This window comes from Rhinolophus ferrumequinum, chromosome 8 (genome assembly GCF_004115265.2).
Source record: "Rhinolophus ferrumequinum isolate MPI-CBG mRhiFer1 chromosome 8, mRhiFer1_v1.p, whole genome shotgun sequence".
Classification (NCBI taxonomy): Eukaryota; Metazoa; Chordata; class Mammalia; order Chiroptera; family Rhinolophidae; genus Rhinolophus; species Rhinolophus ferrumequinum.
In genome coordinates, this window is record NC_046291.1 from 84,739,350 (window position 1) to 84,763,176 (window position 23,827).

The 23,827-nt window shown below is 35.5% G+C and overlaps 1 protein-coding gene across 1 annotated transcript in view; it reads left to right on the forward strand.

Moving 5' to 3' along the window:
* NCKAP5 (NCK associated protein 5) overlaps positions 1 to 23,827 on the forward strand; it is an 826,259-nt gene that overhangs the window by 326,171 nt on the left and 476,261 nt on the right. Inside the window, exon 4 of the mRNA XM_033113039.1 lies at positions 6,931 to 6,994. Coding sequence (XP_032968930.1) covers positions 6,931 to 6,994 — 64 coding nt within the window. The remainder of the gene's footprint in view (positions 1 to 6,930; positions 6,995 to 23,827) is intronic.

Consider the following 23,827-nt stretch of genomic DNA (forward strand, 5'->3'; position numbering starts at 1 on the left):
CATAGAAATAACAGAGCTTTAAATTCTTTAGAATATAGGTGCTTAACCTAACAATCAGAACTAACATGAAGTTGCTGTTTTTGTGGGGTATTATAGGATTCTTTAATACCACAATATCTTTATCCCAATAAAGAATATTGGCTTGGGTTTGTAAGAGGCCCAAGACGTTTTTTTTAAATACATGTGTAAGCAACTTAGTTGTTATACTTTATTTTTCTAGAGAAGTCAAGTAGAAATCGCCCAAATTAGCTGGCAGTTCCATCAAAACACACCGCTTGTTTACTAGATTGACAGCTTACCGGATGTGCCTTTAGAGCCGCACTTTTCAAATTTCACTGTTTGTACAGAGCAGTTTGGGGCAACGAGCCTGACAATGAGTAGAAATAATTCTTCACACTTACCCTGAGTGCTTGTGCAGCTCTCCCTTCAGGGCATCCTCAGGGGGGTACCATCTGCCTGGTGGAGAGCAGGGCTGCACCGTTTTATTCTCACCCATTCAGATGGGTGCTGGCTTCCTTTCGAGTGGCAATAGAACAGTGATTGGCCTGAAGACTGGCCTGCCTTCCACACTCATGCAACAGATGGTTCTGCGGTGCCCTTACGTTTGAGGTGTCCACACGTCACAGACTGACTGGATCCCCCTTTACAAGCTGCTTTCTCCTTGGGGAATGCCTTGCTAAACTTGCTAACGTTTCACGTCTTTTCTGGATTTTACAAATGCCAACATCCTGTTGGTTTCAGTGAGGACAGCCTTTCCCTGGGCTTAACTTGCAGATGTTTCAGTGGTAATCTGCAGATCCATCGCTCATATCAATAATTTGGTTGTTGTTTATTATTTTCTTCAGCTGGGATTGTCTGGGACTATATGGAAGGACTGTATAAACCTGGGGCTAATTTGCCTATGAATAAAATTGAATAGGAAATGTAGCTCTATTTTATACTTGTTAGAGATAAAATTTTTCTTTGCATTTAACTGAAAGAGAAGTACGTGTTGTGATCTCTTCTGTTTCACTGTGTATATTCTTTATATCCTTCTTTTATTCCTATTCTGTCAATAAGAGCCCACAGCTTTCAAAAAAAAAATATGCCTGGACATTTGTTTTACAATCATAAAATCGGTACCACCTTCATAATGAGAGCTACTTGCTTTGCAACAAACACAAAACGATGCATTGCAAAAGCACAGTTGTCAGTTTCTAGCAGACAGCTAAGTAAGGACTTCAGATAGGAGCAAGAGTGTATGTGTATGTGAGTGTGTTTAATTTGCCTTGGGTAGCATACAAGTCAAGGATTCTTTATTTTTTACACAAAGCTGTTTTTAAGAACCCTAAATTTGCATGAAAAAGATACTGGTCCCAGTTGGTTTCACACATATATTGGGACTGTGGGGGATTGAAGATGTGTTTGCCAAGGGACTAATAAACCAAGGGCAAATGAGATTACTGTAAAAAAAAAAAAAAAAAAGACACAGCTATTTATTTTTAATACCTTGATAAAGTTGATCATTTGAACCCGGAAATGCTAACATCTAGCAATCCTGAAAATTTTATCAGTGATGATTTCACCCATTTAACAGCTCCATCACTTAATTTTAATAAAGAATGACTACTCATCTTTCTTAAAAAATAAAAATTTCTACTGAGAAAAACTCCTGCTGATATAAAATACACACACATGGAATTTCAAGGACTTGAAAACTTGGGGAGCTAGAACGTATGGTACCTTAAAAAAAAAATCCTATTTTTTTAGCCTTGAAACCCTCTTTTCAAGGAAATATTTCAAAAACCTAGTATATAAAATAGTTCAAAATTGTTTTGTTTTGGTTTGTTTTGTTGTAGTGGGACTTATCTGGCACTGATCTTGCCGTTCCACTAAACAGAAGACCCTAGGCTGTTACTTGGAACCCTTATGGGGTCTTTGCTCCATGACATTGTGTGTTGCATTTCCTGCATAAATTATTTAAATCAATTACAGAGCATGGTCCCAAAGTGACACTTGCATTTGCTGCTCTTAGACTTATTCTGCTTCACCACCTAACTCTTGTCCATCAGGGTAGCTCCCAAATAACTAGACATAAGCATTTTCCAAGTTGAAATGAACAGGACTAGGTTGCCAGGCTAGGACTGGGGATTGTGTTTCCTCTGACCCAGACTACCCTGAGATTTTCCATGTTTACGTCACACATGTCCACATGGCTGATTGAAATTGGGCACATCTCTGTTCACGTGGTGGGAGATCAAAGCTAGGGTCGATGTTTCTAGTTGCTACAAATGTTACCCTCTGTTCCACCAAATCAAAAGGCTAACATGCTGCCAAATTGGAGATAACCCTTTCATGTTGGTTTATTCATATTTTCTTTCTTTATCGAACGCCAAAAAGTACAGTGTGTGGGCAGATCACAAAATTTCATGATTTATTAATGTTCTTTAAAAAATCTGTGTAATGGCTAAAACCATTGAAATTTTCTTTTGAATTGAATAAGATTTGACAAGCACCTATATACTGTGTGATAATCTCTAATAGTGTTATAAAGGCAATCTATTTAAAGGATAAAATAATGATGTTTCTAACCTTTAAACTATATTAGGACTCATCATTTAGAAGGATGATACTGTTAAGATTAGACTCTTGCTCTGTTTTTAGAAAGGTACTCTTTATACTGCTGTTCTTGTAAAAAATTAACATGTTATAAGCATATATATTAAATCTTTCTCTGAAGATTCAGCAGTTAGGGATGATGATTCCAGGAAATTTTCCAGAACATTCTTCTATTTTTAGTTCTGTATCTTTTGGGTAGCATTCTCAAAGTGTGTTCCTGGGATCCTGGGTGTTCCCAAGACCCTTTCAAAGGATTTGGAATGTCAAAACTGTTTTCATAGTAACACTAAGATGATATTTGCATCTTTTATTTGCATTCTTTTATGAGAGTACAGCGGAGTTTCCTAGAAACTACAAGACATGTGTGGTTGCAACAGATTGAATGCAGAAGCAGATATGAGAATCCATTAAGTCACACGTTAAAGATATTTGCAAAATTTTACAGCAGTGCTGCTCTTCTCATGAAAAATATTTTAATTAAGGAATATAGGATTATTTTTTCATAAAAATATTTTGCTTATGTTAACATGTGTTTATTGTTTTAACAAATTCATAAATATTTTTTAAATTATGTTTTCATTTATATGTAACAGATATAAATAACTAGAACCCACAAAAATTTAAGCTCCTTTGGGACCTCAATAATTTTTCAGAGTGAAAAAGGGTTCTATGACTCAAATAGGACCACTGCTATTCTACTATCCTCCTATTTAGTGTTCTTATATAGAAATTCACTTTGTTGAAGCTTCCTCAGGATTTACCAGGTAGACTGTGGAAGCTGTGCTTTTCATAATTTTAAATGAGTGTAAAAAAAGCTTTTGTGGCCAACCAGAGCCAGAAGGTGCCCTGTGGGAATCACCGTGTGTGCAAATGTGTGTGCTGTAACCATGTAAATGCACAATGGTAGTATTAGCAAAAACTTTATTATATACTAGGCAAGTTGGTATTAGGTTCTGTGACTGGTTCCTTATTCAACAAATCACGAACATTTATTTTGTTCCTACTGAGGGACCCTTCGAGTGGTATTACAGAGATGAACTAAGTATGATCTCAACATACAGAGAAGCAGCTGGTCCCGTGAGATATTAACTACAGCACAACGGACCACGTGCAAAAGTACATCAATCAGCATTTTTTTGGCTGCCACTGTTGTGTTCCAGGAGGAATGCATAGGCTTATTTGGAGGAAAAGATTTACTGAATAAACAAGCGAGGAAAATATCAAACTGTATATAATATAGGTCAGACTAGAAGTTAAATATATCTGTATTCAGTACACAGAGAAATGAGGTAGGTGAGTTCAGATATTGTTATATCCACTTAATTATCAGCAGCATCATAGTTTCTGGGGCTCTGGTAATGTTCTGGATTTTAAGTTAGATGGTAGTAACAAGGATATATTCTCTTCATGATTATTTATCAAGCTGTGCACTTGTGATTTCTTAATTTTTCTGTGTATGCCATACTTCAATGAAAGAGGTACAAAAATTAAAACTTTTAAATTTTAAAATCTCACTATAGAATGTTAAACTGCTTGCAGTATGTATTTAAAAATATTTATCTGAAGGCTCCTTGATGCTTATAGGCAGTCCTTATTTTTCTTTCATCTACCAAAGCTTTTTAATGTGTTCTTCTTTTCAAGATCATGACAATGAATCACTTGGTGCTGAGCCTTCAGTTTGTAAATAATCTGTTGAGGTCTTTCCCTATCTCTCTCCTTATCTTTCTCTCGCTTCCTTCTTCCCTCCCTCCCTCTCTCTCTTTCTCTCATTGAATTTACCATAATGTCTTTAGTAAAAATAAAATGAAGTAATCCAACCAGTTTAAAAATACATACTTTTGAAAAGTTTTTAATCAAAGTAATACACGTACATAGTTTGGAAATCAAATACAATGATAAGTTTTATAACATGTACACCCCTCTCTCCCTACCTCCAGATCTCACTGCCCTACACAGCCACTTTCCGTTGTTTTTGTTTTTTTTTTTAACTCTATCTTCTGGGTTTTTTATCTTTGTATTTAAATAATATGCTTGTACTTTTGTTACTAGATGGGTCACTTTCAGACATTATATATTGTCTTCCTGTTACAGAAGATAAGGATTTAGTGTTCCCATACCACCTATCTTTCAACACTTTTCCTTTTCCCTAATTTTTTCATTGTTATAAATTAATTAAATTAATTGAGTTGGTAAAATGAAGTAAATCCCATTCACAGCTGAATCTAGCAGAATTCTAGAATTGCATATCCAGAATAACATCACTTTTTCCTAGAGTTCATAATTGCGATTCGCTTAGATTTTCATGTCCCAGTCCCAGATTCTTAACAGGCTTTTTGACGGAAACACTAAAAGTCCTCTCAATATTTACAAACACATAGGTTAATTTACTTTTTTTCTTTTTTAAAATTAAATTTATTGTGGTGACATTGGTTAGTAAAATTACGTAGGTTTCAAGTGTACTATTCTGCAATACATTGCATTGTGTGTCCACCACCCAGAGACAGTTCTCCTTCCATCACCATATATTTAACCCCCTTTATCCTCCTCTACCATCCCCCCTTCCCCCTTACACTTTGGTAACCACTAAACTGTTGTCTGTGTCCGTGATTTTTCATTTGTTTGTCTTGTTCGTTTGTTGCTTTCAGTTTTATATCCCACATATGAGCGAAGTCATACTTAGTTTTGATCAACTTTGTTTTTTCTGGGAGTCATCCTGATTATTTCCATCCTCTTGCTGAAACCAGGATTAGTTGTTCTCTAAATTCCTATATAACTGTTTGTTTGTGCAGGGTCATCTTTTTACAAATAATAATAACAATGAGGTGGAGAAGGAGGAGGAGAAGGAGAAGAAGAAGTTATTTTTCTTCTCTTTTGTATGGGATTCCTTGGTTCCTGATATTCACATCTTGCTCTTTATTTAGTTTGGCAGAGTTATACATTCCAGTGAGAAAGAATTTATCAATTAGTTTGGTACAAAATTTGACATAATATTAAGACTTCTAATCCATGAATGCGGTGTGTCTATATGTATGTGTTTGTGTACAACTATATAAATATATAGTTGTGAATATATATATATATATGAATATTGTTGTGAATATATATATAGTTGTGAATAATATATATGTATATGTGTGTGTATATATATATATATTCACCTTTAGTTGTTCTAAGTAGTGTTTCATAGTTTTCAGTGTAGCTGTGCTGTGCAACATGCAACATGTCCTTTGATAAATTTCTTCCCTATTTTGTTTTTGACACTATTATAAGTAGATTTTAAAAATATCTATTTTCTAATTATTTGATGCTAGTATGTAAAAACACAATGGATTTTTGTGTTTTGACTTGTGTCCCGTGACTTTGCTAAATTCACTTATTTCTGTAGTTGTTTTGTAAATTCTTTAGAATTTCTATTTAGATAATTGTGTCATCTGTGAATAGAGACAGTTTTACCCCTTTCTTTTTGATATTTGTGCCTTTTATTTCTTTTTCTTGTCCTATCAAACTGGGTAGAAGTTTTGCCTGTCTTTGAACTAACTGTACATACCTGAATCATAAAGTAAATTCTGTTCTCTATTTGCTTCTTTCACTCAACACAATGTTTGTGGTATTCCATATGTTGTTGTGATTAAGAATAGATTATTCCTTCTCAGTACCTTATAGTATTCCAATGTATAACCATGTCCAAGTTTATCCATTCTATTGCATCAGGGTATGTGCATTTTCAGTTTAAAGCCATTGCAAATGGTGCTTCTGTGAACATTCTAGTACACATCTTTAATGTGAACATGTTACCGTGTTTCCCCTAAAATAATACCTAGCTGGACAATGAACTCTAATGCATCTTTTAGAGCAAAAATTAATATAAGACCCGGTATTACATTATATATGACCCAATATTATATTATATTATATAATATTATATTATATTATAGTATAGTATAGTATGTTATGACCCCGTCTTATATTATAGAGCAAGAAAGAAATAAAAATAATTGAAAATATATATGAGCAAAGTTGATACAGAAAGGACACAGAAAACATTTTAAAATGATATATTTTAATGAATTTAAAGCGAAGCTTTTACTCAGCATTCAACATTTATTTGGCTATTATAAAACCCAAAGCAAAAAATGTCTTTCATGACACTCAGTGAAAACAATGCACTAATGACCAATCACTTTAAATATTTATAGAAAGTTTAGTGGAGGAAGTGAGCTAAACCACGGAAGGAGTTCCTCTGGAGACCTCCAAAGAATGTTTCAAAGCCATGCCAGTGTGCCTCTACTCTGAGAAAAATGGTCAAGTAACCATGCGCTTTTGTTTCTCCAGGGAGAAGCTGGCTGTGGCTCGACTGCAGCGAGAAGTTGTCCAAAGGAGAAGTGAGGGGGCAATGGTAAGTCCTGGCTGCTCTCTCCTGATTCTGAACCTCCCTTCCAAAGGTCTCTGGCTTGAAAGGCATTTTGTCTCATTAAGGATATCTAAGGAAAAGATTTGCTTGCAGCAAACTGAATGCTGTCTTGGTAAATAATGTGTTTATAATGTAGTTAAGTCAGCTCTATCATTTGCAGAGTCAGAGAGAGAGAGATTAATTAAGAAAAATAGCTATTTGGGCTTTGAAGAGCATGTTCAAATGTTCAAAGGGTTATAAGGCTTTATTTTCTGAAGGTGTATTGGATGCCCGGGCTTCTAGCTGTGAGCACACTAGCCATAAATGAGCAATCCTGAATTTTCAGACAAGGACAGTTAACACAATTCAAGTTTCTCAGTTCTTCGAACTTAAAAACAAACAACCTAAAAGTACACTGCAATGTTTGCTAATGTAATTGTCTCTTATCCTTTTCACTCTTCACTCTTCACTATTTGCAGTGTGTTCCCCCAGTCCTTTTCAGCATGTATCATTTAGAAAACTGGTGTTTCCTTGTGTTTTGAACTGTACTAAAAATCAATATGGTTGTTTGGGTCCACAGCAACTTCATTTCATAGACTCTCTTTGCCAAAGTATCTGCCTGTGTGCTACTCTAACATCAGAGACGACAGTCTGGGGACCCACGGAATGTACGTGGGAATTAACTGCTGCTGCTACCTCTGAGGGGGAAAAATACATGTGTGTATATATATATCACCAGATTTTTTTTCTTGCGTAAGCCAAAACAATGGCACATGTGCAATTTTTCAGCAAAAGAATTAGCTTTTTTGAAAAAGAGAAGTGATGCATTTTTAGATTCTGAAGTGTGCTTCCATTTGATTTTATGAGAGTTAGTTTAGAATTCAAACATTGAAAACACTGAAATCTGTAATGTGTAAGATATGCTGGCCTCACACTTTTTTCAGCAGGGAAAGCAAAGGCTGGAGCAAGAGGCTGAATGTTGAGTGGGTACTGGGAGGTACAGTGGCACTTGAGAGGCTAAAATAATTTAGGTGTCACATTGTTTGCTCTGCTCGTGATCTTAATGCAAAGAGAATCTTGAATGTTCAAATAATACGAAGCAAACTGCTCACAAGCATCTTTAAGCAATGAACTGGAAATAAATGGGAGAAAATGAAGGTTTGGTCAAATAGCGACCTGAAAATTTTCAATCTGGGCTTTTACTGCAGTGAAAAATGTTTAGGGCTAGGCCATTCTGCAATATTTTGGTCTTTTGTTTAGGGCTAGCTCCTGTTCATCAGCTATGTTCGAATTGAATGTGAGGAAGTGACTTAACTTTTCTAGGTCTCAGTTTCTTCATCTTTAAAATGAGGAGGTTGGAATTGAGAGTTTCCATTAGCTTAGTGGATGCTACTACTGAACGTCTGCTCATGTAATTCTTTTATGATGGGGTACTTTATCTGGGAATAGCTAAGTGTTACTTAAGTTCACAAAAAGAACAGGCATCTAAAGAATGTATCTTTCTGACTCTGACAGAGAATGGGCCTGAGTTGAAATCATCACAGACTGGTAGCTCTCTGGGCTTTTACGAAGTAAAACCTTTTTAAGAAACATTGTAGAAGTAATCGTTCAGTACAGAAAATACCCAGAAAGCACAGAGAAACAAAAAGATGATTCTGGTTGCTCAAAAAATGACTTTGGAAAAGTTACCAGTGTTTTATTATTCTTGATATAACGATGGCAATGAAAAAGAAATCTTATGTATGTATTGATTGATTTAGCAAACATTCATTGAGCACCTACTATGTGTCCAGCACTATTCTAGGCACTGAAGAAACATCAGTGAAAAAAAAAAACAGGCAAAAATCTGAGAGCTTACACTCTAGTGGTTGGGGAAACATATCCAATGGACTTAAGAATATTAGATGGTGGAAGCAGCTATGAGAAAATAAGCTCAGGGTAGAGGAGGTTGGGAATTCTAGGGGATCACTATTTTCAATGGAGTGTTCATAGTAGTAAACTACTGAAAAGTTAATATTTGAACAAAACTTGAAGGAGGTGAAGGAGTGAACCATGGTGATGTGTGTGAGGGAAGAGCTTTCCCCGGTGGGGAGATCAGCCAGAGCAAAGGCGGGAGTCCCTGAGGCACAGCCTGGAGACAGGATGGGGGACCAAGCCGTAAGTCATCAAATTCCCCTGGGATCTCTGACTCCTGCTCTGAGTGACTGGAGCCATTGGAAGGCTTTGAATGAGGCTGTGATATGATCTGATTTACTACTATTCATATTACTGTTATTTCCCCATTCCATAATTTATCACATCTCAGTTCCTCAAAGACACCATAAGCCCTGATTTTCACTAATGTCCTTTATTTTGTTTCCTTCTCGCTTTTTCAATATTTCCCCCCTGCCTTGCCTAGTCAAACCCCACTGAGCTTTCTACTTAATTATATGCTTCAGCTTTTCTGCTCCTAGGATTCATTTATTTCTGAAGTCCTGATTCTTTCATCTGACAGCTCCTTAAATCAGGCAGTTCTATTAATCCTCTAAATTTAATTCTTGCTGTTACAAGTCCGGAATTTTTGTCACGTCTATAGCAGAAATGGAAAGCAGTTTATCACAACCAGATCACCTCATGTTTTAAAAGACTGCTATTTATAGTGTTCTATATTTTTATCCACATGAAAAGAAAAATGATATGGAAAAAGTTATTTTAGAAATATTTTCAAAAAAGCTATATAATTGAGGCAGAGGTTTATTTTTAAAATCATCAATGAACCTGTTATAATCAAAATCTTTAATGCAAAGCATACCCTTGTAAAAATGTGACTGTATGCAATAAATCTCTTATACGTTTAAGATAGTACGAAGGCACAATTTTTGAGATATTTAATTTTTAGCATACTTTTTATTTTGAATAATTTAGTCTTATAGTAAAGTTGTACACCTGCATACCCTTTAACCAGTTTTCTAATACTAACATCTTAACATAATTATGGTATAATTATCAAAACTGAAAGATTAACATTGGCATGTTACCATTAACTGAACTCCAGATTCTCTTAGAGTTTCAACCAGGTTTCCAATAATGTTCCTTTTCTGATCTAGAATGCAATCCATGGTACTGCACTGCATGTAGAGAGATTTCTTTTTAATGGCGAGTTGACACATATTGGGGAGGAAGAAGAACTTGAGCTTGAGCACCTTGAGAAGATGAGCTTGAGCACCTACTATGTGAGTGAGTCAGGTCTGGATTCAAAGTCCAGGTGTACCAGTTGTTAGTGGGGTAACCTCGTGCATCTTACTTTAGTGGTTTTTATCACTTCTGTATGTTCTTTTGTTCTGTTAACTCAAGACTTTGGGAATGCTTTCTTTTGGTATATTAGATCTTTCATATTTGCTTCCTTTGTTCTAAATTCTTTCTTCCATGGAATAACTGTCACCTTTGTTTTCCTACTTACCTGTCATTATGTTTCACAAACTGCTCTAAGAGTGTATGTACTTCTCTTCACTCTAGGAAATTGTGTTTTCGCTTGTGCTCCGTATCAGTGGCTTGGTTTTCTACAGCATCTATTCTGTCCTTAAGACTTTAATGTCATCTTAAATTTTCTTATATATAAAAAGGTGCATTCCACCCCAAGAGTATAAAGATATTCAGTTTCGTTATCTTTTAGAATGTATGTAGTTCTTATTTTCCTTTATGTAAATCTTCACAATTCTATGTGGAATTAAGTTGGTGTGACGTAGGGATCAAAAATAATGTTTTCGCAAATTGATAGTTAATTTTGTGACATCATTTATTGAATTATCTAACCTTTACTATCACCTTTAGCATAAATCAAATACTCATATCAATCTAGGTTAATTATTTGACTGCTTATACTTGTCCTTTAACCACTGTGTATTCTTAAACTATTCTAAATTATTTTAATTACTTGAAATTTAGATTGTTAATATTTTGTAAGCCAAGTTCCTTCTGATCATATTTTTTTCTCCAAATTTGTAAAGACAGTTTACTTATTGAATAGAAGTATGCGTTCATTAGTTAAAAATATGTATTTGGATTTAAAAAAATAGCAAAAATGTTTTTATGTGTATTTAGGGCACAAAGTATCTCACAGAGAGTATTTCAAATGATGTAAACAATGGCTTAAGTGTATTTGCTGTTTTCTTACATTTATTTTTTTTATTTAAAGGAATATTGCTTCTACCACTGTTAATTTGTTTTTGTTTGGATTGAAGAGATATGAATATCTACACTGTATTAATATCCTAACAAACACAATTTTTAAAATGCTTGAGTTAATTATGTAAAACCTCAATAGTCTGTGGCTTCTTTTCATCTCAGTGATTAATTTTATTTGGGAAAAAGAAAATACCTATTCTTTATTAGTCATCTCAAGGCAATAAGGCAACACAGGATCCCTATTTACCCTGTTACAAGATCCCATATATCCAGATATTCAGACCCTGGCTGGGTGTTACCCTACTGTACCATCATCTAAATTTATAATCATACCTTATTTTTTGCATAGAGAACATCCAAGGAATAATGATCAAAGATTGAGATATTCACAGTTATTTTAGGAAGTTGAGGAAAAAAGAAGAATTTGAGGAAGTAGGGAGATCAGAATTTTTGGATCCCCATTATTGGAGAATGGGGCAAAACTTATAGCATCAGTAGCCTTGCCAGATCCGCTCATTCAGTTCCGCAGTATGAACAGTCAGCTATGGTGCTGATACTGGGGTTGGCTGGGTTAGTTGATGATACAAGCTTGGACAAAAACACTTTGAAGGAACTTCACTCCTATGTCCTGTATCAGTTCATGGTTTCTAGTGGGTCTCAATTTAAAGCAGAAATCTCTTCTTTTAATATCTGCATTGTATTGAGAGATTTACACCTAGTCTTATTTTTTAACCTACTTGTTCCCTGCCCTCAACAGCATGTGAGTTTCTTTTCCTTTCAGTAACGTATTATAAAAAGCAAAAGTCACAGTGTCGAATACCTGTTATTTCAACAAGAAAAAATAATTCTTTCAACTTAAGAGACATCTGTAAAAACTGGACATTGCACAAAACCCAGGAGATACGGCCATGGTGAACTGTCAGGATTTTGCCTAGTATGCCTTTCTTCTTTCCATTGCCAAACAGCTGTATAGTCTGGCCTCTGGCAGACAAAAGGCAGCCAAAAAGGGAAATTCACAGTTTGAAAACCCAGGAGCAAGAGGGGCATGGAAACTATCTATAGTCCCTAAACATGCCAGCTCCTACTACTAGCTTTCCTGGGGTCAGGTTTTGGGTTTTTGTGGAATTACAAGATGGCTGTTCACCAGTAGCCCAGTGGATAATACAACTGGTTTTCTAATTGCTAGTAGGCAAGAAAGGGAGGTTAGTATGGGTACAAGGTGAATTAAGCTTTTTTTTTCTGTTTTCTTTAAATTGAGATATCACTGACATGTTAGTTTCAGGTATATAACATAATGATTTGAGATAATCACCACAGTAAGTCTAATTAACATCCATGACCATACTTAGATTTTTTTATTCTTGTGATTGAGAACATTTAAGATCTACTCACTTAGCAACTTTCAAATATGCCATGCAGCATTATTAACTATAGTCACCATGCTGTACATTAGATCCTCAGGACTTATTTATTATATATGTGAACAGTTTTACCTTTTGATCCACCTCCCCCACCACTAGCAACCATCAATCTCTGTATCTTTGAGTTCATTTTTTAAAGATACCACATATAAGTGAGATCATAGAGTATTTGTTGACTTATTTCACTTAGCATAATGCCCTCAAGGTCCACCCATGTTGTTGCAAATGCAGGATTTCCTGCTTTTTTACGGCTTAACTATACACACACACACACACACACACACACACACACACACACACACACACATACATATACATAACTGTATATATAACTTTTTTTATTCATTCATCTGTTGATGTGTGCATAGATTGTTTCCATGTCTTGGTTATTGTAAATAACGCTGCAGTGAACACGGGTATACAGCTATCTTTTGAAGACAGTGATTTTATTTCCTTTGCATAAATACCTAGAAATAGAATAGCTGGAAATATGGTGGTTCTATTTTTAATTTGGGGGGAAACGTCATACGGTTTTCTATAGTGGCTGCACCAATTTACATTCCTACCAAAAATGCACAGAGTTCCCTTTCTCCACATCCTCAAAAGCACTTTTATCTTGTCTTTTTTATGACAGCCATTCTAATAAGTGGGAAGTGATAATCTTATTGTGGTCTTGATTTGCATTCCATGATTAGTGATGTTGAGCACCTTTTCATGTACCTGTTGGCCATCTATATGTCTTCTTTGGAAAAATACCTATTAAATCCTCTGCACAGTTTTTCATTGGATTGTTTATTTTTTTGCTATTGAATTGTATGAGTTCTTTTACATTTTGGATATTAATCCCTTATCAGATATGTGATTTGCAAAGATTTTCTCCGATTTGGTATATTGGTTTTCATTTTGTTAATGATTTCCTTTGCTATGCAGAGGCTTTTTACTTTGATGTTGTCTTATTTGTTTATTTTGCATTTGTTACCTTGCTTTTGATTCAGATCCAAAAATCATTGCTACGACTGATGTCAAGGAACTTACTGCCTATGTTCTCTTCTAGGAGTTTTATGTTCAGGTCTTACATTCAAGTCTTTATCCATTTTGAGTTAAATTTTGTATATGGGGTGAAATAGTGGTCTAGTTTCTTTCTTTTTCTTTCTTTTTTTAATGTGACTCTCCAATTTTCCCAGCACCATTTATTGAAAAGACTGTCTTTTCCCCCATTACATATTAATGACTCCTTTGTCGTAAATTAATTGACCATATATGCATAGGTTTATTTCTGGGCTCTCTATTCTGTTTCCTTGATCTATGTGTCTGTTTTTATAACAATACAATACAGTTTTGATTATTGTAGCTTTGTAATGTAGTTTGAAATCAGGAACTGTGATGCCTCCAACTTTGTTCTTTTTCTCAAGATTGCTTTAGTTATTTGTGATTTCTGTGTTCCCATACAAATTTTGGGATTGTTTGCTTTATTTCTGTGAAAAAATGGCATTGGGTGTTTGATAGGAATGCATTAAATCTGTAGGTTGCTTTGGGTATTATGGATATGTTAATATTATTCTTTTCAATCCATAAGCACAGCATATATTTCCATTTATTTGTATATTCTTCAATTTCTATCATCAATGTCTTATGGTTTTCAGTGTACAGGTCTTTCATCTCCTTGGTTAAATTTGCTCCTAGGTATTTATTCTTTTGATGAAATTATAAATAAGATTGTTTTCTCAATATTCTTTCTGATAGTTTATTATCAGTGCGTAGAAAATGCAATGAATTTGGAAAAACTGGATTTTGGCAGCATAGACAGCTTGTATTTCTCTGTGTTAACATACTGGTGTTAGAAACAGTCATGGCAGTTGAGTTTAAAGTATCATCCAAAGAATAGAAGCAACTGGACAATACATCATTCACAGTGTTTGTCACTGGCTGAAGAATATCCACAAAAACATATTTGGAAAAGAGCCAGGACAGTTTTTTTCTTGCTTACAAAAGCCAAGTTAATAATTAAAAAGCCAAATGGACATGACTTTCTAAGAGTTTAAAATGGCAAGTGCCAAACTTCAAGACAGGTTTCTGTATATTTACAAAATTTTGGAAATAGACCCTGTATATTGTTATTTTTTAAATTTATCTATTCAACATATCCAGCAGAGAATACAACTGAAGTCCTTGCTTCCATGAAATTTATAATATAAAATACTTATTGTACAAGTACATCAGTGTCATACCTTTTATGAATTTCTGTCTACAGTCAGTAATATCAGAAATCAATAACAGCCAAAAAAATTGGCTAACTTTGAAATTTATGTAGAATATTTTAAGTAATTCATTTTGAACAAACAAAGGAAATTCAAAATGCTGAAACTGAATGAGAGTGAAAACTGTACATGTACACAAACTTATGAGATGTAATACAAATGAATACTTAGGGTGAAATGTGTAGCTTTAAATGCATGTAGTAGAAAAAGAAGAGATTTAAAATTGATTAGTCTCCACCCAAACAGTAATAAAGAATAATAAAATAAATCTAAGGAAATAAAAGGAAAGAAGCAATGAAATAAAAAACAAACCAATGAAGCACAAAATGAAGACATAGCCGAAAATTTTTAGTAACACCAATTATTCATATACACATAACAATTATAAGACATTTAGAGATGTGAATACTAGGTATTTGATGATATAAGAATTATTTTAATATTTAGGTGTAATCTTGATATTATGGTTGTGTGTATTTTTTTAAGTCTTTGATTAGAGGTGCATACAGAAATATTTACCACTGAAATGCGCCAATATTTGGTTGCTTCTAAATAATAATGGAAGAGGGAAGTAGGTGGAGGTTCAAATGAAAAAAAAAATTTTCCATATTTGTTAACTATGGAAATTGCGGGTATATTATAGTTTTCTTCCTAATTTTATAAATGTTTAAATGTTTTTGTATTTTTTTAAACGATATGCCCCTCCCTCCCTAAAAAGCTGCTAGACTGTGATGATTTTACAGAGGAGTTCAACCAGATCTTTAGTGAAAAGAATATACTGTTTTATACAAACTGGTGCTTGTAAAAGGAAAATGAGAGGAGCTATCTCTAACTCCACTGTTTAAAATAAGCCTTTCATTAGAATAGTTATATATTTACAAAAAAATTTCAAAGAGAGTACAGAGATTTTTTCCATATGCCTCATACCCAGTTCCCCAATTACTAACATCTTACATTAGTGTTGTACATTGTCACAAACTGATGGACTGATATTGATACATTAACACAAGTCCATACTTTATTCAAATTTTCATAGTTATACCTAAAGTGCTTTTTCGGTTTCAGGATCCCATCCAGGACACACATTACATTTACCTGTCAGGTCTCCTTAAGCTCTTCTTTGTTGTGACTGATTCTCAGACTTTCTTTGTTTCTGATGTAGTGGACAGTTTTGAGGAGCACTGGTTAGGTATTTGGGGCGATGGCGGGGGGGTTGTCCGATGTGTTTCTCATTATTAGACTGAAATATGTTTTGGGGAGGTAGACCACAAGTTAAAGTGCCATTTTCATCACGTCATATCGAGGGTTGCATGTTATCTGTCTAACTTATCACTATTTCGGTGAGCCTTGGTCACATGGCTGAGGCAATGTTTGTCAGGTTTCCACTGTGAAGTTCCTGCCCCTCACCCCCTTCCATATGTCCTCTTTGGAAGAAATCACTATGCACGGTTCACACTTAAGGAGTGCAGAGTTGTGCTCCACATCCTTTGAGGGTAGAGTATCTACATAAATTATTTTGAATTCTCTGCATGGAATATGTGTTTCTTCTTGTCCATTTACTTATTCAATCATTAATATCACGTGAATACGCAGCTATTTACTTTTATACTTTGGATTATAAACCAATATAAACTAGTTCATTTTGTTGCTCAATTTGTTCCAGCTTTGGCTATTAGTAACTCTTTTAATTGCTCCTTTGGCCTCTAACATATTTCCATCACTGTTTTTATACGTTCTCTTCCTCCCTCCCTCCCTCCTTCTCCCTCCCTCCCCCTCCCTCCCTTCCTTCCTCCTTCTCTCCTGCAACAACCTTAGAATCAGCCATTTTTTCAAGGAGCACAGGTTCCTTTTAATGGACAAATATGTTAAAGTCAAGATCTGGGTGCTAGGTGCCAATTCAGTTTTTTAAGGCTTCTTTTAAGTGGTATTTATTCCAAAAATGCAATGGTTGCTTAACATTAGAAAATGTACTAATATAATTGACACAAGTAATAGATTGAACAAAGAAAACAAAACCTCAATAGCTGTAGAATAAAACATTTGATAAAATTCAATATCAGTTCATAACAATATTTTTTTAAAATGTAGTTGGCCAAGAATAAATGGAAATTTCCTTAAAGTGATAAAGGGTGTCTATTGAAAATCTTCAATAAACATTGTGTTTAATGGTGAAATGTTAGAAGCATTCCTTTTAAATTCCATAACCAGACAGGATGCGTCCTATCACCACTTCTATTCACTGATGTGTGTCTGATCCTAACTAGTGTGATAAAGTAAGTGATATAAAGTTTGGGGGGGGGAAGCACCATTTGTATTATTTAAAAATAATAATTATCTAAACAGAAAATCTAAGGGAATCTTTAGACAAACTTAGAAAACAGCTGGATATAAAATGAATGTACAAAAAAGTCAAGAGAATTCCTACACGTCAACCATCAACTGTTTTTTTTTTTTGATAGTGCCACCACTTTAAATAGCTTTTTGATTTTTCATTAAATTTATTGGGGTGACTGGCTAGTAAAATTATACAGGTTTCAAGTGTACAATTCTGTAATATATCATCTGTATATTGCATTGTGTGCTCACCACCCAGAGTCAGTTTTCCTTCCATCACCATATATTTGGTCCCCTTTTCCCTCTTCTACAGCTCCCTACCTCCCCTTACTTATAAAGTTTAGTTTTAAAAGATAGTGCTTAAAATAGTTTAAAAAATTGTGTAGGAATAAATCGAAAAAGGAATGTATTTAATGTTGATGGAAAACATTGTTAAAGAGTATAAAGAGAGACCCAACTTAATGGAGAGAGATGTCATATATTCATGGAAGGGAAGGCTCAGAGGTATCAACTTACCCCAAAGTGATTTATGCATGCCATGGAATTCCAATCAGAATACCAGCAGGGTTTTCACAAAATACCAAAAGATCATCGTAATGTTAACATGAAGAAATGTAGGTTTAAGTATACATGATACAATTTGACGAAAGATAATACGAGGAAATTGCATCCTACCACTCATGAAGATTTATTATAGAGCTAAATCAATTAAATCAATGTAGTGTTGGGCAATGCTCAAAAACATATTATTGAAAAATAAGTAGAAAAAATTAACATGTTATAGGAACAACACACACCAAATTTAGGATAATGAATGCTTCTGGGAGGTGGGGAAGGCTTAAGGTATATCCATTTATTTAATTTGTTAATGAAGCATCTATCATAAAATGTTTTAAAAATGTATTAAGTCGGGGTGGAGTTAAGTGATGTCTCATATTTCTGAAATATTTTCTGAATTTTAAAAATATTTCATCTTAAACCATCTTAAGTGAATTTAAATTAAAATGTGGAAATTAAAAAGAAGAAAGGAAGGAAGGAAGGAAGGAAGGAAGGAAGGAAGGAAGGAAGGACGGAAGGAAGGAAAGAAAAGAAGGAAGGAAGGAAGGAAGAAGGAACACATAATGCCATCACAAGAGAAGATAGGAGAAATTAAAAGAAAAGAATAGATTGCCCAGAGGAATGTGTAGAAAATATGTTATTTTTATGACTGGGCAGAGTGAAGGTATGTCTCAGGATGACACCAGGGACATAAATTGTGAAGGTAAACGATGGAGATTAGACATGGTCAAAAAGCATTTACTGCTGTTGAGGTTTCATAAACCAAGTTATAAATGGATCATAAATACCCACTTTTTTAAATTGCAACACATACAGTAGATATAAAAACATAAAATTCTAGGAATTTTTAGAGAAGTTCAGAACAATGCTGTGGACTACATACTAGCAGGGTTCAATCTTAAGCTGTGTTCAAAAAATTGAATCAGTCTACAGCCTCTTTGCTTTCCCTTGGATTCTTCCAAGTAAAAATAGTATTCTGAAGAGGGCGTATACTCACCACCATAGCAGTGCCCCACACAGTTAAAATCTTTCTAACCCAGGACTGGCCAACAGTAAGATTGAGGCTAAATGTCCACCTTCCTTTTATTCCAAGTCAGATACTGGAGACAGAGACAGTGTTCTACCAGGAAACTTGGAAACTAGGCAGAATTTGTTCCATTTTCTAACTAGGCAGGAATTTTAGAAGACTACTTAAGCCTAAAAAGAGTCTCCTAATCCCTCAGGTGGCTGAAATGGCTTTCTATGCCTGTGTATTTTGTGTTTGAAAAAGGGTCAGGGAGGAGTAGGACAACATAAGCATGGCACTTTCACTTCTTTTGTACTTTAAAAAGTTGAAGTAAAATTGACATAGAGTGAAATGCACATATCTTAATGGTCCAATTTGATGAGTTTCGACAGATGTATTTAGGTGTGAAACCAATATCCCAATTGAGGCATAGAATGTTTTTAATATCATAGAGAGCTCCTTCTTAACCCATCTCAGTCACACATTTCCACCCTTGCATAAATAGCCATTGAAAAATTTGTATAATTATGTTTAGCTTTGCCTGTCCTTGAATTTTATATAAATGTATGCATATGATATATATAAAGCATGTATTCTTTTGTGTTTGGCTTCTTTCCTTTAACATGTTTTGAGATTCATCCATGTATTTTTTGAGCAGAATAGTATTTCATTTTATGAATATATTATAATGTTTATCCAGTTTGCTTTTGACAGAAATTCGGGTTCTTCCAATTTGCCTGTTATAAATGAGGCAGTTATGAAATTCTCGTACAGTTCTTTTGTGGACATATCGGTTCATTATCAGATACATGATTTGCAAATTCTTATCCCACTGTACAGGCTTTCTTTTTCACTTTCTTGATGGTATCCTTCAAAACAAGTATTTCCTTTTACTTTTGAAGAATTCCAATTTATTTTTTCTTTTGTCACATCTTTTTGTGTCATACCTAAGAAAGCTTGCCTGACCTAATGTCACAAAGATTTTCCTCTAAGAGTTTTATAGTTACTAGCTCTTACATGTAAGTCTGCAATACATTTTGAGTTAGTTTGTGTGTTTGAGGAAGGGGTCCCAACTTCTTTTGTATGTGGGCTATCCAGTTATCCCAGCACCATCTGTTGAAAATCCTGTCTTCCCCCATTGTCTTGGCATCCTTGTTGAAATCAATTGACGTGAATGTGAAGTTTATTTTTTGGCTTTCAATTCTATTCCATTGACCTCTAGGTCTATCCTTATGGTGGTAGAATGCTGTCTTAATTACTAGAGCAATCAAGTGACCAGTATTACTTTGTAGTAAGTTGGAAATTGCGAAGTAGACATCCTCCAACTTCATTCTTCTTTTCAAATGTTTTCTTCTAGGAGTTGGCATCTATTGTTTTTTTTTGGGTTTTTTTTCGTTTCACTTGAGATCTTTTTTTTTTTTTTTTTTTTTGGTAGAACGAGTAATTTTATCAATGACATTTAGGTATATATTACGAAACTCTGGCCCTTTGGGTATTATGTTATAAAACTCTAGACTTTGTTTGAACCTTCTGTATCGCCAGGCTTCCACTGACACTGCTCAGCAGGAAGAGCGGGAGGCTCTGCTTGTTACTCGCCATGTTAGGGACAAAGCCTAGGTTCTCTGTCAGCCTCCACTGACACCTAAGCTGGTGCTTCTCATTACTTCTGGGCAGGGATGGGAGTTCCAACTCCCTAGTAGGCCTCCGCTGATATCCTCCCTGGATGGGAGAGGGATGGGAGCGCCTTGTTCCTGTTCCCTCCGTGGCCACCACTGCCACTAAGGGCTTTGGCCTCATTACCACAGAGCAATGGTGAAAATGCTGTCTCTCTGCACTAGGCCTTCTCTGGCCTCATCCTGGAGGGCAGAGGGTGGCAGGGGAGAGCCCATTACTCTCGGGCAGAGGTGGAAGTCTAGACTTCCCAGGTGGTCTCTGCTTACACTGTGGGGTCAGGAAGATCGTTACCACCTGACGAGGATGAAGGTCCTGGCTCTCTATCCGGCCTTCTTTGACACCACACCTAATGGGTGTGTTGAGGTGTCTCATGATAGCCTCACAGCTGTGGAAATGTAGACTAGAAAACACCAGCGATTGAAGTGGAGACTTCAAATACGACCACTTCTCTCACAAACTTATAGTATGAAGGCAGCCAAATATTGAGATGATAGCTACGGGGAAGGGGGAGAAATGGAATTAAAGGAAGAGGTTTCATTTTGTTTTGTTTTGTTTTCTTTTAAATAATGGCTGGCATAGTGTGTGTTTGCATTCTGAGAATATCTGTGTGGTTGAAGAGGGTAAAATGAGGCTGAGGGAGGCTGCCCAGGAAAGGCTTGGGCGTTGAGTTATGGATCCCCACTTCCTTTCTCACATTTCTCTTCACGGTGTGGTGGTGGGGGTGGGGATAGGGGCACACCGGGGGGGCAGAATAAAATCCCTTTTCTCTGGCACACAGTGTTTCCTTTCTTCTTTTTCTTTTCTTTGCTTGCCACAACAATGAATTCTGCAGAGCCTGAATCATTATTAGCCTAACCAAATGCTGTGATTGTCGCTAGATGGAAAACACACACTGTATGGAGGCTTTTTGTATCATATGTAAAGGGTGAAAACCTCCTGTGTCACTAACATTCTTATAGTGTTCACTCCATTTTTCTAAACTGAAATCATCGGCAGCCTGGGTTATTTAGCTCAATCCCACAATAACTTTTAAGATAATATTTATACTGGAACTTTTGGGTTTCATGTTTTCAAAAATACTGATTTCTTAACACCTCAGGGTAGGAGGTTTTCTATACTAGCAATGTTTTCAGCTCAATGAGGAATTAATTAGAGGATATTATATAGACTTAAACACATTTGCTTCTAGCATGTGGGCTTCAGACCCCTGTGGTTGGGGAAGGGGAGTGGGGTTTGAACAAGCAGGACAAAGAAAATACTGCAAAGAGAGCTATTGCAAAAAGACTGTAAATCCACATTTAAATGTGAGTTTTAAAAATAGATTTATTGAAATAGTCTGTTTTTTCATATACATGCACTCATTGATGTATATATTATTGTGACAAATAATATACAAAATCATTTAAAAATAAGTCCACGATTGCTTTTGTTCATCAGGTGTTTTCTAATCAAAGGACAGAAAGGAAACAAAACTTACTATCACATGGAAATGTTTAAGGTTAGAAATGTTTAAGGTTATGCAGTTTTATAGTTGTTACAAAAATACTAGTGCTCTGTTTAACCAAAGGAATATGAATAACAGTCTCTCCAAAGAACAGAACATGAGTATAAACCTAAAGCAAGTGTATTTAATAGAAGGCGCTAGCAATTTCGAAGGTTCTTAAGTGATGTTTGGTGCATTAAAAAAAAAAGAAGAAGAAAGTGGTTCCATCTGTTACTTTCTATTTCTAACAAAAGGGGGAAAAGGGAGATCATTTTGATCAATGTTCTTTTAATTCTTGGACTTGGTATAAAATAAATCACAGTGTTTATGGCAAATCATTTATAGAGGTTGAAATGATATGATGTGGCTTTTCATGGTGACATGGGTTTCACTTGCTGAGCGCCTGGGACTTTGATTTGCCATATTACCTGCTGTGGTTTAAGTGATGCAAAATAATTATTGGGGCTTCCTTGTCACAGTGTCCTATTCCACACCTGCACCCTTTTGTTGGGAGCCCGACAGGGATGCTAGATTTGAGGTCTCCACTGAATAGACGTCCTCCCTGCGTAGTCCTCCTACACTGGATTGATTTATGGATGTATCAGGCTCTTTGTTAGCATGTAAACCTCTAATTAATTTAAAAAACCCTCTGTAGAGAAATTAAACTCCTAGTTAAGATTTTTAACAGACTCAGATGGTGCAAATAATGGGGAGCGAGTCCTATTAATGGATTTACCATGGTCAGCTGGCTGCCATACCTCACAATGGAGGCTGGTATATGGAGCTTGGGTGTACTCTCAAATAAAGAATGGGCTGTCAGGAAATCATTCCGTTGTTGCCCTTAACCCAATTAGGCTTATCAGTGGTGTTCTAGCTTCCCATCTGTGGGGTGAAGACAGAGGACAGGATAAGGAAAAGAGGAAAAGCTGTTCGGATTGCATAAAGCTCCAATCAGATGTTTCCCTTCAACTTGTGACTCCAAGTTAACTATCCACTGCTAGAATTAGCCTTGGTATAGGTCAGAGCAGGAAAATCAAGGCAGTTCTGAGAATGTCCTAAGAATAGATGGATAAGAGGTCTTAAATCACCACCCAAAAAATGTTATGCCTGTAAATTATTGTGAAAAACAATGCATTCTAAGTGGGCTCAGTATGCAAATGTAACAGATGAAACTTGTATCAACTTGAAAACAGACGAATTCCTCTTTAAGTTTGGTTATGGAAAGACTTTCTAACTATGACTCAAACTCCAGATACAATAAAAGGCTGATAAATTTCACACAAAAAATTAAACAACCTTTGCATGAACAAAAACAACTGTAAACAAATTCAAAAGTCAGCTGATATACTGGGGCACAATATAGCAATGTACATCAAAACAAAGTATTAATATACCGAACATATAAAAATCCCTTAAAGTGACGCTCAAAGAACCAAAAATCCAATAGAAAAAAAAGTGGGAAAGACACTCTTTTTTTTCAAAGGAGGGTGCATCTCATGGTGGCCCATGTGGGGATCGAACCAGCAACCTTAGTGTTATTAGCACCATGCTCTAACCAACTGAGCTAACCGGCCAACCCCAGGAAAGACACTCTTATTCATTATTGGTGGGTGTGCAAATTGGTGCAATCCTTCCGAAGGGAAATTTGGTAACAGATAACCACATTATATATGTACTTGAGACCTAGCAATCCTATTTCTAGGAATCTATTTTTACAATACACCTGCAACAATATAAAAGTACACATGCACAAAGTTGATTCATTTCAGCACATTTTTTGTAATTGCAAAATACTAGAAACCACCTGAATGCCCATACATCCGAGTTTGGTTGAGTAAATTACAGTATAGACACAATGCAGGACTAGGCAGCTGTTGGGAGGATGGGAGGTGGTGGTGCGGAGATCTCTATGAATAGATCTGGAGTTATTTCTAGTCATTT